A 15090-nucleotide genomic window follows, 5' to 3' on the forward strand; every position below is an offset into this window, starting at 1 on the left:
AGGATGAAACTAAGAAATTTCTAAGTGATTATAGGTTTTTTGAAAAGTGAGTATCTGTAGCTTTCCCAACATTGTTATAAGGTTTAAGAGCCCTCCACTAAAGAGTGGTTATCATGATCTTTTTTTTTTAATTTTTTGACGAGGCATGAGAGCCCCTCACTGAAGAGTAGTGATTAGATGATGTTGCTATCTGTACTAGAGAGACCAAGTCCATCCATTGAAGAGTGATACATATAACATTAAGGAGATTAAGTCCATACCTTGGAGATTGGTGTATTTAGCATTAGGGAGATCACATACATCCCTCAGAGATTGGTGCATATAGCATTGGGGAGACTACGTCTATCCCTTGGAGATTGGTACATATAATATTGGGGAGATCACATCCATCCCTGAGAGATTGATGCATATAGCACTGGGGAGACTGCGTATATTTCTTGGAGATTGGTGCATACAACAATGGGGAGACTGTTTCTATCCCTTAAAGCTTTATGAATATAGCATTGGAGAGATCATATTCATCCCTTAGATATTTGTGCATATAGTACTTGAGAGACTACACCTATTCCTTAGAGATTAGTGTATATAACACTAGGAAGATCACATTCATTCTTTGAAGATTGATGCATATAACACTAGGGAGATCACATTTATCCCTTTGAGATTAATGCATATAGCACTGGGAAGGCTACATCTATCCCTTAGAGATCGGTGTATATAGCACTGAAGAGATCACTTTCATCCCCTGGAGATTGGTGCGTATAGCACTGGGAAGATTACAGCTATCCCCTAAAGATCGGTGCATAAAGCACTAAGGAGATCACTTTCATCCCCTGAAGATTGGTGTATATAGCATTGAGGAGATTACATCTATCCCTTTCTAAGAGAATTGCACCTTCTTAGGATAAGTGTTGAGAGGCCTTCAGTCATCACCTGGAGAAAATAAAAGGTCATTTTGAATAAGTCATTCATATTCAAGAAACTTACATTTTTATCAAGGATTATACATCCTGAAATGATATAAGTGATAGGTATGGAGGAGGTTCTTAGAAGGAAACATGTCTTGGAGGTGACATTAAGACATATGCTTAGAATACTCTGATTACTTCACTTGGAAGGTCAATCACGCTGGTTGTCCTTGTAAAAACAAGGAGGTCCATCTCGTAGTAAACTGGTTTTTTCAATCTGTATGTGATTTTTCATGAATTGCTTCATTCTGGACAAGCTTTTATTTGGTAAGTTATAAAGTTTTCTCTAGAGAGCATGTTCACTTACTCTTCTTATTAAGGCTTGTATGGTCATTGGCTCAATCAATTCTTTTACCTTGAACATCTTCTCGTTGAATCTCTTTAAATATGCCCGTGTAAACCCTTCCTCTTGTTGGGCAACACAAAAAAGGTCTGTGGAGTTTTTTTTTAGCATGTATGCTGATGCTAAAACATGCCACTAGCTTAACGCATAGGTCACTGAATCCTTCAATAGAGTTTAGTTCCAAGTTGTTATACCAAGCACATGTAGATCCTCTAAAGGTTGTAAGGAGTATCTTTTATATTGAGTCACGATCTTGGATGATCAATTCCAAGCTACTGCGCATATTTTGTACATGTTCTTTTGGGGCAGCCAAGCCATCACAGTTGTCCAAACTCGTTTTCATAGAAATATAGTCTTTAGGGAGTCAAATGCTCAATATGCGTTTGGACAAGGGAGAAACTCTTCATTGATGGGGGTTATAAACATTCCCCTAGGTATGCTTATGCATAAATTGTCTCTTAGTTTTTCGTCTGTTGGGCTCTTAGGAGCCCAGAGAGCTTGGCATAAAATGATAGTTATAGTAACCATTATCCATCCTATAGTAGCTAGGGGGAGTACATTCGGAGTATTTATTATGTACATGGGTGTGGCAATGATCCCTTGAGAGACTTCTATAATTATCATTCTTATAGGCTCCTTGTGCAACCGATGGTCGTGGCGCTAAAGCATTGTGTGTTATTGAGGGTGTTAAAACTTGTTGGGGTGGCAAGGTCTGATTTTTCCATCGAGTTGCCAACACGGTCTAGGTGAGGAGTTACACCTGACTAGTGAGTTGTTGAAGCTCTTGCTGGGTAGGAGTGTTCATAGCAACGAGTTGATTTGTCCCACGTCCTAACCCATGTGGGCATTGGCTGTGTGCCATGAAATGCCCTGAAAATATTAAAAACAAGTTTTAGGAAGAAACCGATGACTTTTTTATCATCCTTCTTATAGATGACACCATTAATGAAATCCTAAAAATCCAAGTAACCTAGGAATAAGGCTTCCGGGTTGAATAATCAATTAATCAATTAGCCCTAGCAATCTCATCCATTCTCTCTAGCTAAGGTGGTTGATAGCTTGTATTTGATGCTTGGTAACCAAGGTGGCTTGTGGCTAATATCTGCAAAAGATCCCCTTTGATGGAGGTGGGGATTTTTCGATGCTTAAATAAGTATCTTTTTAAAGAGAAAAAATACAATAATATTCTAGAAAGAGATGCTCTAAAAATATATATGTAATAGAGAATGAAGATTGTGAACTTCTGTTCTGAAGTTCTCATTATATATTTATAGCTCATGAGTCTTGTCCTTTTGTGGAGAGGAGGGATTGAAATGTAATTTTATTTTTGTGATATTTTAAGTTGTATTGTGAGTTGTATTCCACTTATTTTATCCAACTAAAAGATGGTGACATGGCTAGCCATAAAAGACTTTAATACATCTAATGGTCTTGGTAGGGTATTGACTTGTTTAATTAAGCCTATTTATTGAGAAATAATTCCTCTATGATTTTATTTAAAAATCTATAGAATTGATGGTGTTTGATCCAATCAACTCTTAGATCTGGCCAACGCCAGACCCAACACGCCTGGGTTAGACACACTGCCAATCCCATATATGGTTGGGTCTAGCTAATGTTAGACACAGCACGCTTAGGCTAGGCACAGTATTGAGCCCATTTGTGATAGGGTCTGGCTAGCACCAGACCTATCATGTCCAGGGCTTGGCACACTACCAAGCTCAATCGTGGTTGGGTCTGGCATTGGTCATATCCAATGTGTCTGGGTCTTGGTATACTATCAAACTTAATTGGGACTGGGTCTAACTAGCGTCAGACACAACGTGTCTGGGGCTTAGCACACTTCCAAACCCAATTATGGGTGGGTCTGACGCTATTTGGCTAGCGCCAGACCCAACATATTTTTACTAGAACGTGTTTGTATTTTAAAAAATTTATACCCATAAGTTTTTTTTAATTTAATATTTTTTTAATAAAAATATATTGATAAAATTTTAATTCATCAGTGTTAATAAACATGAACTTGAATGAGCATGGTTCATGTCTGACTCCGTCCGACTTTGGAATCTCCTTGTCTATATGCATATGATGATGACGATAGATAAATATTTTTTTCATGAGTCTTCCTTCTGTATTAAATTGGCGATAAAAGACAAGGAAAATAAGTTTTACTCAATTTCGAAACAACCAGCAGTCGTGAAGGGCAACTAAATAAAATGATTATTGTACTGGAAGACTGGACTTGAAAATCAAAGTGTATATGGCTGCTAATCTGAGCAAGAGAAATCATCAAACATCGGTCTTTTTCCATTCAAACAACCATTCTCGCTTTCGTAAGATCATGGCATGGTTTGGTATTCGGGAAAGAGTAATGCTGCCGAGAAGGTCGATCGACTTGATAAACCAATTGATTGCTGTTAATTATGAAGCTTTGTCTTTGTAGGAGCTTCATATACATCCAATTCGAGATAGCATTTGTTTTGGGTAAAATCTTTTATTGATAAACATTTTTCATTTTTTTTCTGTATTCATTTTGTATAAAATACTTTTAACAAAAAACTGGTCGAGGTTCTGTTAATGTCAAACTTTTAAAACTTTTAAAACTTATTTTAAACTTATAAGATTATATAAAATATATTAATGAGAATAACTGACTCAAAATTTTAAATTAATAAATAATATAGCTACTTAGAAGTTAGAACCACTCTCAACCATTCATCTCTCAATCCATGAAAGTGATTATATCTCACAATTGGCCTTTCATAATATAATGTTAGAGTTTTAATAACTAAAAAAACACAAGTCTAGTTCATAATACCTTTATAGTTTTAATTAAATTAAAAACTTTATAATAAGATATTGGAGAGTCAATGCAATTGTTAAACTTTTTTTAAGTTTAAAGAATTTTCATTTTAACAAATGTGTTAGTAAATGAATATAAAATCATTTTTAAAATCTTATTTAGTAGTATATTGACAAACCTCATAATATATAGAAGCTATTTAGATCAGTACGGGTCAATCAAAATTTCTTAAGTATGCAAAAAGATGTTTAGACGATAATAATATTTTTAAAGAAGTAAGAAAAATTCAATACTCAAGTCACTAACTTGACTAGATTCGATAAGACTGGGTAGTTTAATAATTTGATTTAAACTATAGGCAACGATATCAGACAAACCGTAAAAAAATATCTAGCAACAATCAACCAAAACAACTAAGCCACCAATATTATACCCAGAAGGAAAAGAAAAGAAAAGAAAAAGATCGTTGGAAACCTATCGTCACTCCATTGTGAACATCGCCTACCATAAAAGAGCTTGTTGAGATGGTTCAAACCTGATTGCAATATTCTAGATAGCGACATAAAAAGAAGTCACATTGGTCGCTAGAGTAACGTTCCAGAAAAGCAAATCGAACAAAATAAAATGAAATGAGCATCCACCTATATTCAATAAATCAATTCTATTTAATTCAAGAATAAAATGTATTGTAAAAAAATAAATTTAACAAAGAATAACAAATAAAAAGACATGAGGTAACCTAATAAATAAAAAATGATAAAACCAAGGTCATAGAAAGCATGAAAAAAAAATCAGAGCTCAATCTTCAATTAAATTAATATTGAATGATGAAATCGAAAAAACATCAATTTAGAAAAATGATAAAAAAAAAAAAAAACCAAAGCAATCTTAGGCAAACCTCATGAAGCCAAGTTCATTTCCAAAGCTTGTAGCTCATGAAATCTTAGACACGGGTTTAACCAAGAATATCAAATTCAAACCAATTTAATGTCAAAGAATTAAATCGGGTAAAAAAGTTACTAGTTTTGAAAGTTTTCCAAAGCAAAAAAAAAAAAAACAAACAAAAACAACAACAACAACAGTCAAAAGAATAAGGATGAAATCTATTAGGAAAAAAAATTACGGAGGGTGGAATAAAAAAAATACAACTCCAAAAATTATCTTAGATTACAAAAAAAAAATAGCAATTAAAAGAATGAGGATCAAATTTGACAAAGCAAAAAAAAATTGAACGATGATGAAATAAAAAAATTTCATTCAATGAATTATTTAAAAAAAATCATAACCAAAAGAACATGGATTAAATAAAAAAGAAATAAAAGTTTAGGGGCTAACTTGAAAAATCAAGTTGTGGGGCATAAAGACCGAGGTTGAGAGCGAGAAGAAAAGAAAAAGAAATGGTTGTCGGTGACAAACTAGAGTTTTTATCGGTGCATGCACCACATATCCATGAAGAAAATACTAAGATGAAGCTGAGGCAACCCTGAAATGACCTTTTTGGCTGTTGAAATCATATTGGTGAATATTATGGGCAAACATATACTAAAAAGGTATATTGACATTTAACTAGAAAATGTCAAGAATTTTTTTTTTGTTCTTAAAATTTTTTAGAATTTATTTTTTTAATTTCATTCTTCAACATTGGATTTATTGGATTTTATAATTTGATTTGATTTGATTTATATGAAGTTATCATGATCTCATAACCCGAGTCGTGAGTTTTATGAATTAACCGTGTTATTTAGATTATTTGTTTGGTTATTTTTTTAATTATTTTTATTTCAACTTCATCCTTCAACTTTTGGTTGATTGAAAATTGAGCTTCATAATTCTTTTTTTATTTACTTTTTATGGGGTTATCATGGTCTCATGACTTGGGTCGTGAGTTTTAAGGGTTGGCCAAGTTGTCTCGGGTTTTTTTTAATTGATTTTTTTTCCAGTTTCATCATTCGACATTAAGTTTGTTGAGAATTGAATTTTATATTTTTTTTTATAGAGTTATCCTGGTCTTCTAACCTAAGTTTAGTAGGTTAACTTGGATTAACTCGGGTAATTTTTTTTTGTCATTTTTCTTATTTTATTTTTTCTTAATTTAATCCTTTAACATTGGGTTGATTGAGAATTGAGTTTCATATTTTATTTTTTTTATTTTCTTTCTATGAGGTTATCATGGTTTTATAACTCAGGTCGCGGGCTAGGCTAGTTGGCTCGAGTTTTTTTGTTTCTTTTTTAGTTATTTTCTTTTTAATTTTATCCATCAATATTAGGTTGTTGGAGGAATTAATCTTTATAATTTATTTTGGTTTGCGTTCTATGAAGTTATCTCAATCTCATGACCTAGGTTACAAGTTTGATTGGTTGACTCGGGTGGGTTTTTGTGTTATTTTTTAATGGATTTTTTTTTTAATTTCATCCATCAATATTAAGTTAATTAAGAATTGAGCTTCATAACTTGTTTCAATTTACTTTCATGGGGTTATTCCGATCTCAAGACCCAAGTTTAACAGATTAACCCGGGTTGATTCAATTCATTTTTTTAGTTAAATTTTGTTTTCAATTTCATCATTCGATATTGGATTAGTTGAGAATTGAGTTTAATATTTTTTTTTTATCTATTTTCTATAGAGTTATCAAGGTCTCATAACCTGGGTAACAAATTTGACAAGTTAACCTGAGTTGATTCAAGTCGATCTCATATATCGTTGTTTCAATTTTTTAAAAAAGATGTCTTGATTTATTTTTTTTATAGTCAAATTATATTTTTGTCGATCAACTAATTTATCTTTGAATGTGTCAAGTTAACCAATTACATCAAATCAAATCATCTTATAATTAAAAAAAAAATCTAAAAAAACATATTAACAACATTAAATATATTTTTATATAAAAAATCTCACCCAGTAGCACGAGTAATGATCTAATTGTTATTTTAAACTATCTTGCAAAGAAATTAAATAATAGTTAAGAATGATGGATCAATTAGAATTTTGGACCAAAAACTTATTAATCTTTTATTAATAACACGTTTTTCTTCCTTTTTACATCATAACAAACACAATCATATTCTCACACTTTTTTTATCCATTTTTATTGCTTCTCACACTCGGGTTTAGACATATTATAAAATATGATTTAGCCTGAAATCTCAATGGCCTTGACCTCGGCCTTCTTTTCCTCTGCCTTGGGAATAGTCACAGTAAGCACTCCATTCTCCATGCTGGCTTTCACTTGATCCATCTTTGCGTTCCCAGGCAACCTGAACCTGCGTAAAAACTTGCCGCTGCTCCTCTCAATTCGATGCCACTTATCATTTTTTCCCTCCTGTTCTTTGCTCCTCTCTCCACTGATTTGCAGGATTCTACCCTCTTCCACCTCCACTTTGACCTCCTCTTTCTTTAGCCCCGGAAGGTCAGCTTTGAAAACGTGAGCTTCTGGAGTCTCTTTCCAATCGATTCTTGCATTGACAAAAGCTGATGTTTCGCCAGTTGAGGCAGGAACATTGGCCAGTGTAGAAGAGAAGAGGTCCTCGAAAGGATCCCAAATGTCGAGAGAAAATGGATCGAACACGTTGGTCTTTCGGCTGCCGAAGAAGCTAGGAATGAGGGATGCCATGGTTGGAAGTAACTAGATAGAAACAAACAAATTTTATAGAAAATCAGAGGACTGCTGAGAATTTTTACTTCGATTAGTTCACGACGAAATGAAACAAGCTATATATAGGGGTGGGAAGAGGCTTCTAGCTTTAAAAAATCAAGAAAAAGAAAGAGCATTCTAGCACTTTGTTGCTCCATCCCTTGAATCATCACATTAGCTCTAAATATTATTTTATTATCCATATCAATAATAATCGATGGAACCTTCCTTTTCTTCTCCACTCTTCTACTTCCTTCGGAGGAACGATCCTTTTCCGAAGAAGCTACTGGAACTACATTGGCATACAAGTAGGTCAAGATTGTATATGTATATATATAAAAAGAAAATAAATTTCTCGCAGCCAAAACAAAGCTTTTATCGAGTATATAAATTTTCTTTCTTTCGAATTTATGTTGCTACGATGCTGTCACTTGCATATAAGTGAAGTGATATCACATATAGAATTTTCTTGTATGCTTTTGTTTTTTTTATCTAGCCTTATGATATAATTATGCATATGACCTTTGATTGTATAATACTTTATTTTTTCTTCCAGAATCACTCTTCAAGAAAAGAGATTATTAGGAATTTAGAATTATTCTGTTCGCTTAGTAAAATAGAATTACTGGAGAAGAATCATTTTGTGTTCGTTGCTTCCCTGAGGAATCTAAATATATTATTATTATTATTATTATTATTATTATTATTATTATTATTTTTAGTTTAACGTAGGTGTCCGGGCCAGCTTGCGCGCACCTCGACTAATCCCACAGGCCCTGAAGTTAATGACTATATAAGCCTCCAATGGTCATCATATGAGCAACCACAAGGTTCGAACCTGAAACCACAAAGTTAACGACTAAATATATTATTATTGTTAATATTGTTGGTTGTCACATAGAATAAACTAGCTTTTTTGCTCGTTCTGAATTACGATTTGGTGATTTTTTCAGCCTAAAAAAATGTTAAGATGTTAGAATATAAAAAAATTTATATATTATAACCAAAATATTTTTAAAATACTTAAATGATAATATGTTGAATGGCATATTTTTAAAAAAAATTAAAAAGACAGAATATTCTATCGACATAATCCAATAATTGTTAACGTATGAAACATGTGATTTGGGATGTGAGATCATAATAAAATCATGAACTTACATCAAAATAAATTAAAAAAACTCAATTATAATAAATTAAATAATAAAAGCTAAAAGTGAAAAAAAATTAAATTTAAAAAAAAATGATCAAATTAGTAAACATATATAAGTGGCTAGCACAACACTACATATGGGCTAGGCCAAATTTTCTCAAACGTACAAGAAGAACAAAGTTAAGCTACGTTAGGGTTAGGATTTCTAAGAAAGTAAAATAAATTCAAGATTCAGGTTGAATTGACTAGGTTTAATAAGTTCAACTAGTTTAATAACATAAAAAAAAAGACAATTCTAATTTAATAACATTAAAAATTAAGTAAACCCGAGTCAATCTTCTAAACCTGAGTTAATCTTTCAAAATTATAACCCGTGAAATCTCAAACTCAGACTCAATCAAGAAGTTCAATTCTCAACAAAAATAAAGCCTAAAAAAATATTGATAACCTGTGTTAACCTATTAAGTCTATGACCTGAGTCATTTGACAAGAATCACCAAATTTAAAAAATCTCGAAATCTGATTTTTCAACTAATTAAATGTTGAAAGATAAAATTAAGAAAAAATCAATTATACAAAAGGATAAAAAAAACTATTGTAAGCAAAAAAAATGACTCGAGTCCATCCAAGTTAACCCGTCAAACTCACAGGTAAGGTTATGAAATTAGGTAACCTGATAGAAAGGAAAGCAAAATGAATCATGAAACCCAATTATTAAAAAACCACTGATAGCTTACAAAACCCGTGACTTGGGTTATTTAACCGGAAACACCAAATATAGAAAAACCACGAAACTCAATTCTCAACAAACCAAATATTGAAGAACTAATTTTTTAAAAACAAATTCAACCACACAAAAGGAACTAAAAGAAGAAAGAGTAATTAAAACAAAAAAAAAAGTGTGACCCACCCTAGTTAACCTACAAAACCCACGGGTTAAGTTATGAGACTGAGATAACCTGATAGAAGAAAAAACAAAGAAAACCATGAAGCCTATTTTATATAAAAAAAATCAATGTCGAGTAATGAGATCAGAAAAGAAAATAAGTCCAAAAAAACCAATGCCGACTCATGTTGGCTTATAAAACCCATAACCCAGGCTATTTGATCAGAAGCACCAAACTTGAAAAAACATGAGGCTCAATTTTTAATAAATCAAATTCAAATAATGAAATTAAAAAAAATTAATTATACAAAAGGATTCAAAGAAAAAATAACAATTAAAACAATGAGGATCAAATTTAAAAAAAAAAATCAAATTAAAGGATGAATAATTTTGAATTGAAGGGTTAAGTTGAAAAGAAAAATTAATTTCACAAAATAATTAAAAGAAGAAACCACAAAAAATGAGGACTAAACTAAAAAAAAAATATAAATTTTTTTTATCAAAGGATTAAATTGAAAACAAATGAAAGTTTACAAAGGGGGCAAGAAACAAAATTAAGAAATAAAAATAATCAAGACCAAAATCGAAAAAACAAAAGAAAATTAAATTGAAAGATGAAATTGAAAAAAATTGAAAAACTATAAAATGACCAAGGACAAGAATTACAAATAAAAAATTATAAAGACCGACACCCAAATATGCATAATTAAAGGAACTATCCTGAAATTTTAAATGGCTATGAATTTTAAAGGAGAAGAGGGAAAGGAAAAAAAAAACATTGACAACAAAAATCCACCGAGAAACAACCATCATGTGTCGCCTCTTGAAGAAGAGGGCACTACAAGGAATTCAATGACACTACAAAACGAAGTTTTATTGCTCATGCTTCTTTAAAGTAGCGGAATGGTTGACATGTGCAACATTTTTTATTTTTTTTATTTTATTTATTAAATTATCATATTATTCCTTGAACCAAATAATTACTTAAAAAAAACATTTATGAAACTACAAAAAAGTTCTTGAGAACATGCTTGTGAGAATTTTGATTCTAAAAACAATTGAGTTATCATATCGTGCTTAAAAAAATAAAAATTGAAAATGCTTCTATATCATAGTTAAGTGTTTTTTTTTAAGAGTATTCAAGTGATTTTATTATATAGAAAAATTGAGAAAATCTTAACAATTATAAAATAACAAAAAAACAATGAAAAGAGAACAAATGAGTAAATCACGCCTTTGGTATAGTATTTTTGACACACCATCTGGATTTTTTTTTTTAGTTCTTGTTAATGCGTAAGGAGGTATGGTAGTGAAAATTTTCAAAGAAAAAAATGTACGAAAGGGATTAAAAAAAATTATAATTAAAAACTTGTGTGATATGAATTTGTGGTGTATCATCTAACAATTACAATATCTTCATCATAATATTAGGTTATATTCGCTGTGCTTCTGTAAAATATTTTCCTCATTTTCTATGTTTAGTTTATTTTAATATACTTGGTCAATCTCTAATTTTTAAGCTGAAAAATAAACTTTAAACAATGAAAAACAACTTATAACTATCAATAAATAAAAAATATTTACAAGACTAATTTCGTTGACAAAACACGAGCTCTACCATCAGATAATTCATGTCATTTACTTTCCAACACATATTTTTTATATAGATGGATAAACATGTTTTATATATATTTTTGTTTGTCTAAAATTTATGTTCAAAGCAAGGAATCAAATGTACGGTGATAATCCAGTATTCTCGAGCTCAGTCAAGTGCTAAGTCTAAATATATATTGGTTAGGCAAACTACGAGGCACGGTATACTCAGACTCAGCCAAACATTGAACCCTAATATATATGGGTCTAACAAACTATCATACCTAGCATTCTCGAGCTCAGTCAAGCGTTGAACCCTAATATATATAAGTCTGATGAACTATTAAGCCTAGTATCCTCGGGCTCAACCAAGTGTTGAGTTCAAATATGTATGTACCTGGTGAGATCTTAAACTCATCACCCTCAGATTCAGTCAAGCATTGATCCCAAATATATATGACTCTGATAATCTTATTAAGCTCCATATTGAACCACAAGATTATGATGAATGAAAGATATTTTTTCTTTATTAAATAATACATAGATATCTTCCCTTTTTAAACTCTTAAGAGATGTTTTAATACTAGAAAAAAAATAAAAGAAAGGAGTTTAGAGTGTCCTCTTCGATTATAGGATAAGAATCATGAGTTATAAAAACCTGTTGGATTCTTAAAAAAAGAGAGGATGATCTCTTCAAGATGAGGGATTTTTAGCATACATATTCACATAGCTTATCTCTAAAAATATATCTTTGTATTTTCTCTAAAAAAATATATGTACTTAAGTATCAAAAAGTTCTCAAATCTATGAAATGAGATCTTATATAGGTATCAACTACCAGCTACTTTGGCTAATCAAACATCAAATATCAGTTATCATCCATTTTGGTTAAAGAGAATAAATCAGATTGCTAGAATAAAAAATTTAACCGATTATCTAATATATAAGTTTTGCTCCCAAGATATATGGATTTCTTGGAACTTCATCGTATACATACTAAATACCAAACAATTACTTTTTTTCAGGTGCTTTTCATTAACATAATCAAACATAAAAAAATAAAGTAATTTTTGAGAAAATATTTCTCATGTATAACATTTTTTTCAATACAAGTTAATTTACATGAAACAAAGCTTTAAACATCATTTTCCAAATTCAAAAAAAGTTAATTCCTCAAATTAAATTAAGGAATCATTTTAGAGAGAGGTAATGAGGGTTTTGGAAAGTAAAAGATTTATAGAGAAAATGAATTTCTCAAATAAAAAATAATAATGTTTGGAGTTTACTTTCTTATCGTAATTTTCATTCCTAATTCGTGAATTATACGACCTATAAATGAGCATCCTATAAAGTTAAGATAGTTATGTGTCATTTCATCATTAAAAATAATATTTTTTTAGATTTTTATATTAATGTATCAAACTTATCAAGAAAAATTTAAACATATATTAATTTAAAGCATTAAACATTTAAAAAAAACAGAAGCTGGTTTTGATTTTATGCAATCTTTAAGTTCTTACATATCTTTCCTCAAGTATTACTATTTCGCTTCAATTTAAATTTATATTTTATCGGGAAACTTCACATAAAATTTCTAATATTAGCATCATATATCTCTTTTCTTCTTCTTGTTTTTTTGTTTTTTTTTAAAAAATCATTTCCATACCCTCACCTTTTCTAATTTGATGACGAGATCAATTTTCAAAATATTGCTAACAAGTGGCAGATCGACTGCAGAGTCAACAGAGCCCAGAATGGGAGGGGTTTTGACTTTGGGCCTGCCAAACAATCATGGGCAACTCGTTAACCTTGGGACACTAATTTTTCTTGGCCCGTTGCATCTTGGAAAACTTTATTAGGCCTACTTAATTACCCATTTCAAAACTATTCCATGCTCTTTCCTTTTTCGTTCAAGAAATCTTTTTTTCCCAACAGCATAATAGTAAAAATTAGGTAGCTCTTCATGATTAAAGAAGAAAAGAAATAAGTAGCTCTTAGTTTGCTTATCTAATTCATATTAACAGAAAAGGACACGTAAATAATAATAATAATAATAATAATAAAGAACACATTATGTCGCTTTAATCCTCGCCCGCAGAAGGCAAAACCTTCAAGTAAAGATTGATCACTCAAAGAACACATTATGGGAATGGACCCATGCATATCAGCATATATGCCAATCTTGTCGATTTCTTCATTAAAGTAAGCATGATGGTAAACAAGAAGCAATCCGCAGTTAACTAGACAAATCAGGCAATTGGTCACTTTAAATGTAATAATTAAATCTATCGCCACTCATCAGATTCCAGGAATCATTAATCTATGGGTCCATTTAGCATGGCGTACAAGCCATGAGTTCTACAAATTTACTTATTGAATTCTTGAAATTGGATTAGTCTCATCACAACTTTATGTTCCTGTGAAAGCTAAAGCATAAATATATATATATTTTTATTAATATAGATGTAGAGATCAATTTGCGTTATCTCGATTAATTTCACTAATTCTAAAATTAATAATCATGTAAATTTCTAATGATCATAAAAAAACTCAAATTTATAACTATTAAAAAACAAACTTAAAATCTAAGTAGTTTAACTCAATTAAAGTTGTCTACCAGTAAATTGTTGCTGTGTCGCGTTATTAGCCAGAGAAGCTGCAGTATGTCGACTCTTGAGGGGATCCATGTTAGAATCTCCAAAGCTGATGAAGAACAGCGTGCAAGTTACACCCACCCTTGCTTTCCATTGTTCCATGTTTATCTTCTCCTCGTATATAATATAAGTTTAGCATATCTCTTTCGTTAGTATCTTGATTTATGTCAGTACCTTTCTTTCATAAGCAAATATCGATGCTTGAATACTAAGTATACTTACTTTATTAATGGTTTTTTACTTGATTAATTCTTTTAATGAAGTGAAGTTCGAGTCTTAATTACTGTAGTTTTATATAATTTAAATCTGTTATATAACTTAAAATTGGTTAATTGGATTTGTAGTTTTTTTTTTATATATATAAAAATTCATATTCCAACAAACTACGAATTCTTACCTTAAACACTTTATATTTAATTAATTAATTTACATCTTCCAGAATATATACATCATGTGTTTTTAATCCTAAGTGATTCTAACTTGTGTAAATCCAAAAGTATTAATTAAGTAATCATTTAGGTGGTGGCCCAGTGGTAAAAGCTTGGGATTAAGAGGTTTGCTCCCTCTGTGATCTCAGGTTCGAGCCCTATGGTTGCTTATATGATGGCCACTGGAGACTTACATGGTCGTTAACTTCCGGGCCCGTGGGATTAGTCGAGGTGCGCGCAAGCTGGTCCGGACACCCACGTTAAACTAAAAAAAAATATATTAATTAAGTGGCCAACTAAACTTAATCCTAAATTAACGACAAGACAAATACTTAACTTGAGCGACTAATATAAACTTTGTATTCCAAAATAGTTGAAAATTAACAATTAACACTATGATCTTTTATTCTTGTGTCCCATGCACAAGTAGAACGAGATGAAGCTTTATAATAAGCATGGTATCATCTTCTTCGCTTTTCAGTGCAGGGCAAAATCACAGTGATGGTTATTTCTTTTTATGGTCAATTATTTGTGTTTCTTTACCTTAAAAATAAAGCTACCAAGTGCTCTTGAAACACGTGTTAAGTATTATTTGATTATATTTATTGTTGAAAATAATATAAATTATA

General features: G+C 30.9%; 1 protein-coding gene across 1 annotated transcript; it reads right to left on the reverse strand.

The window, feature by feature from the left end:
- Positions 1 to 7099: 7099 nt before the first annotated feature.
- LOC7465118 (16.9 kDa class I heat shock protein 2) lies at positions 7100 to 7799 on the reverse strand. The gene has a single exon (XM_002298326.4). The coding sequence runs from the start codon at positions 7724 to 7726 to the stop codon at positions 7247 to 7249; it is 480 nt and encodes a 159-aa protein (XP_002298362.1). The 5' UTR covers positions 7727 to 7799; the 3' UTR covers positions 7100 to 7246.
- Positions 7800 to 15090: the final 7291 nt, after the last annotated feature.

Source organism: Populus trichocarpa, chromosome 1 (genome assembly GCF_000002775.5).
Source record: "Populus trichocarpa isolate Nisqually-1 chromosome 1, P.trichocarpa_v4.1, whole genome shotgun sequence".
NCBI classification, from domain to species: domain Eukaryota; kingdom Viridiplantae; phylum Streptophyta; class Magnoliopsida; order Malpighiales; family Salicaceae; genus Populus; species Populus trichocarpa.

Excerpts from the sequence above, each read along its gene's own strand:
- LOC7465118 (XM_002298326.4), bottom strand. The coding sequence starts at position 7,726 with ATGGCATCCCTCATTCCTAGCTTCTTCGGCAGCCGAAAGACCAACGTG.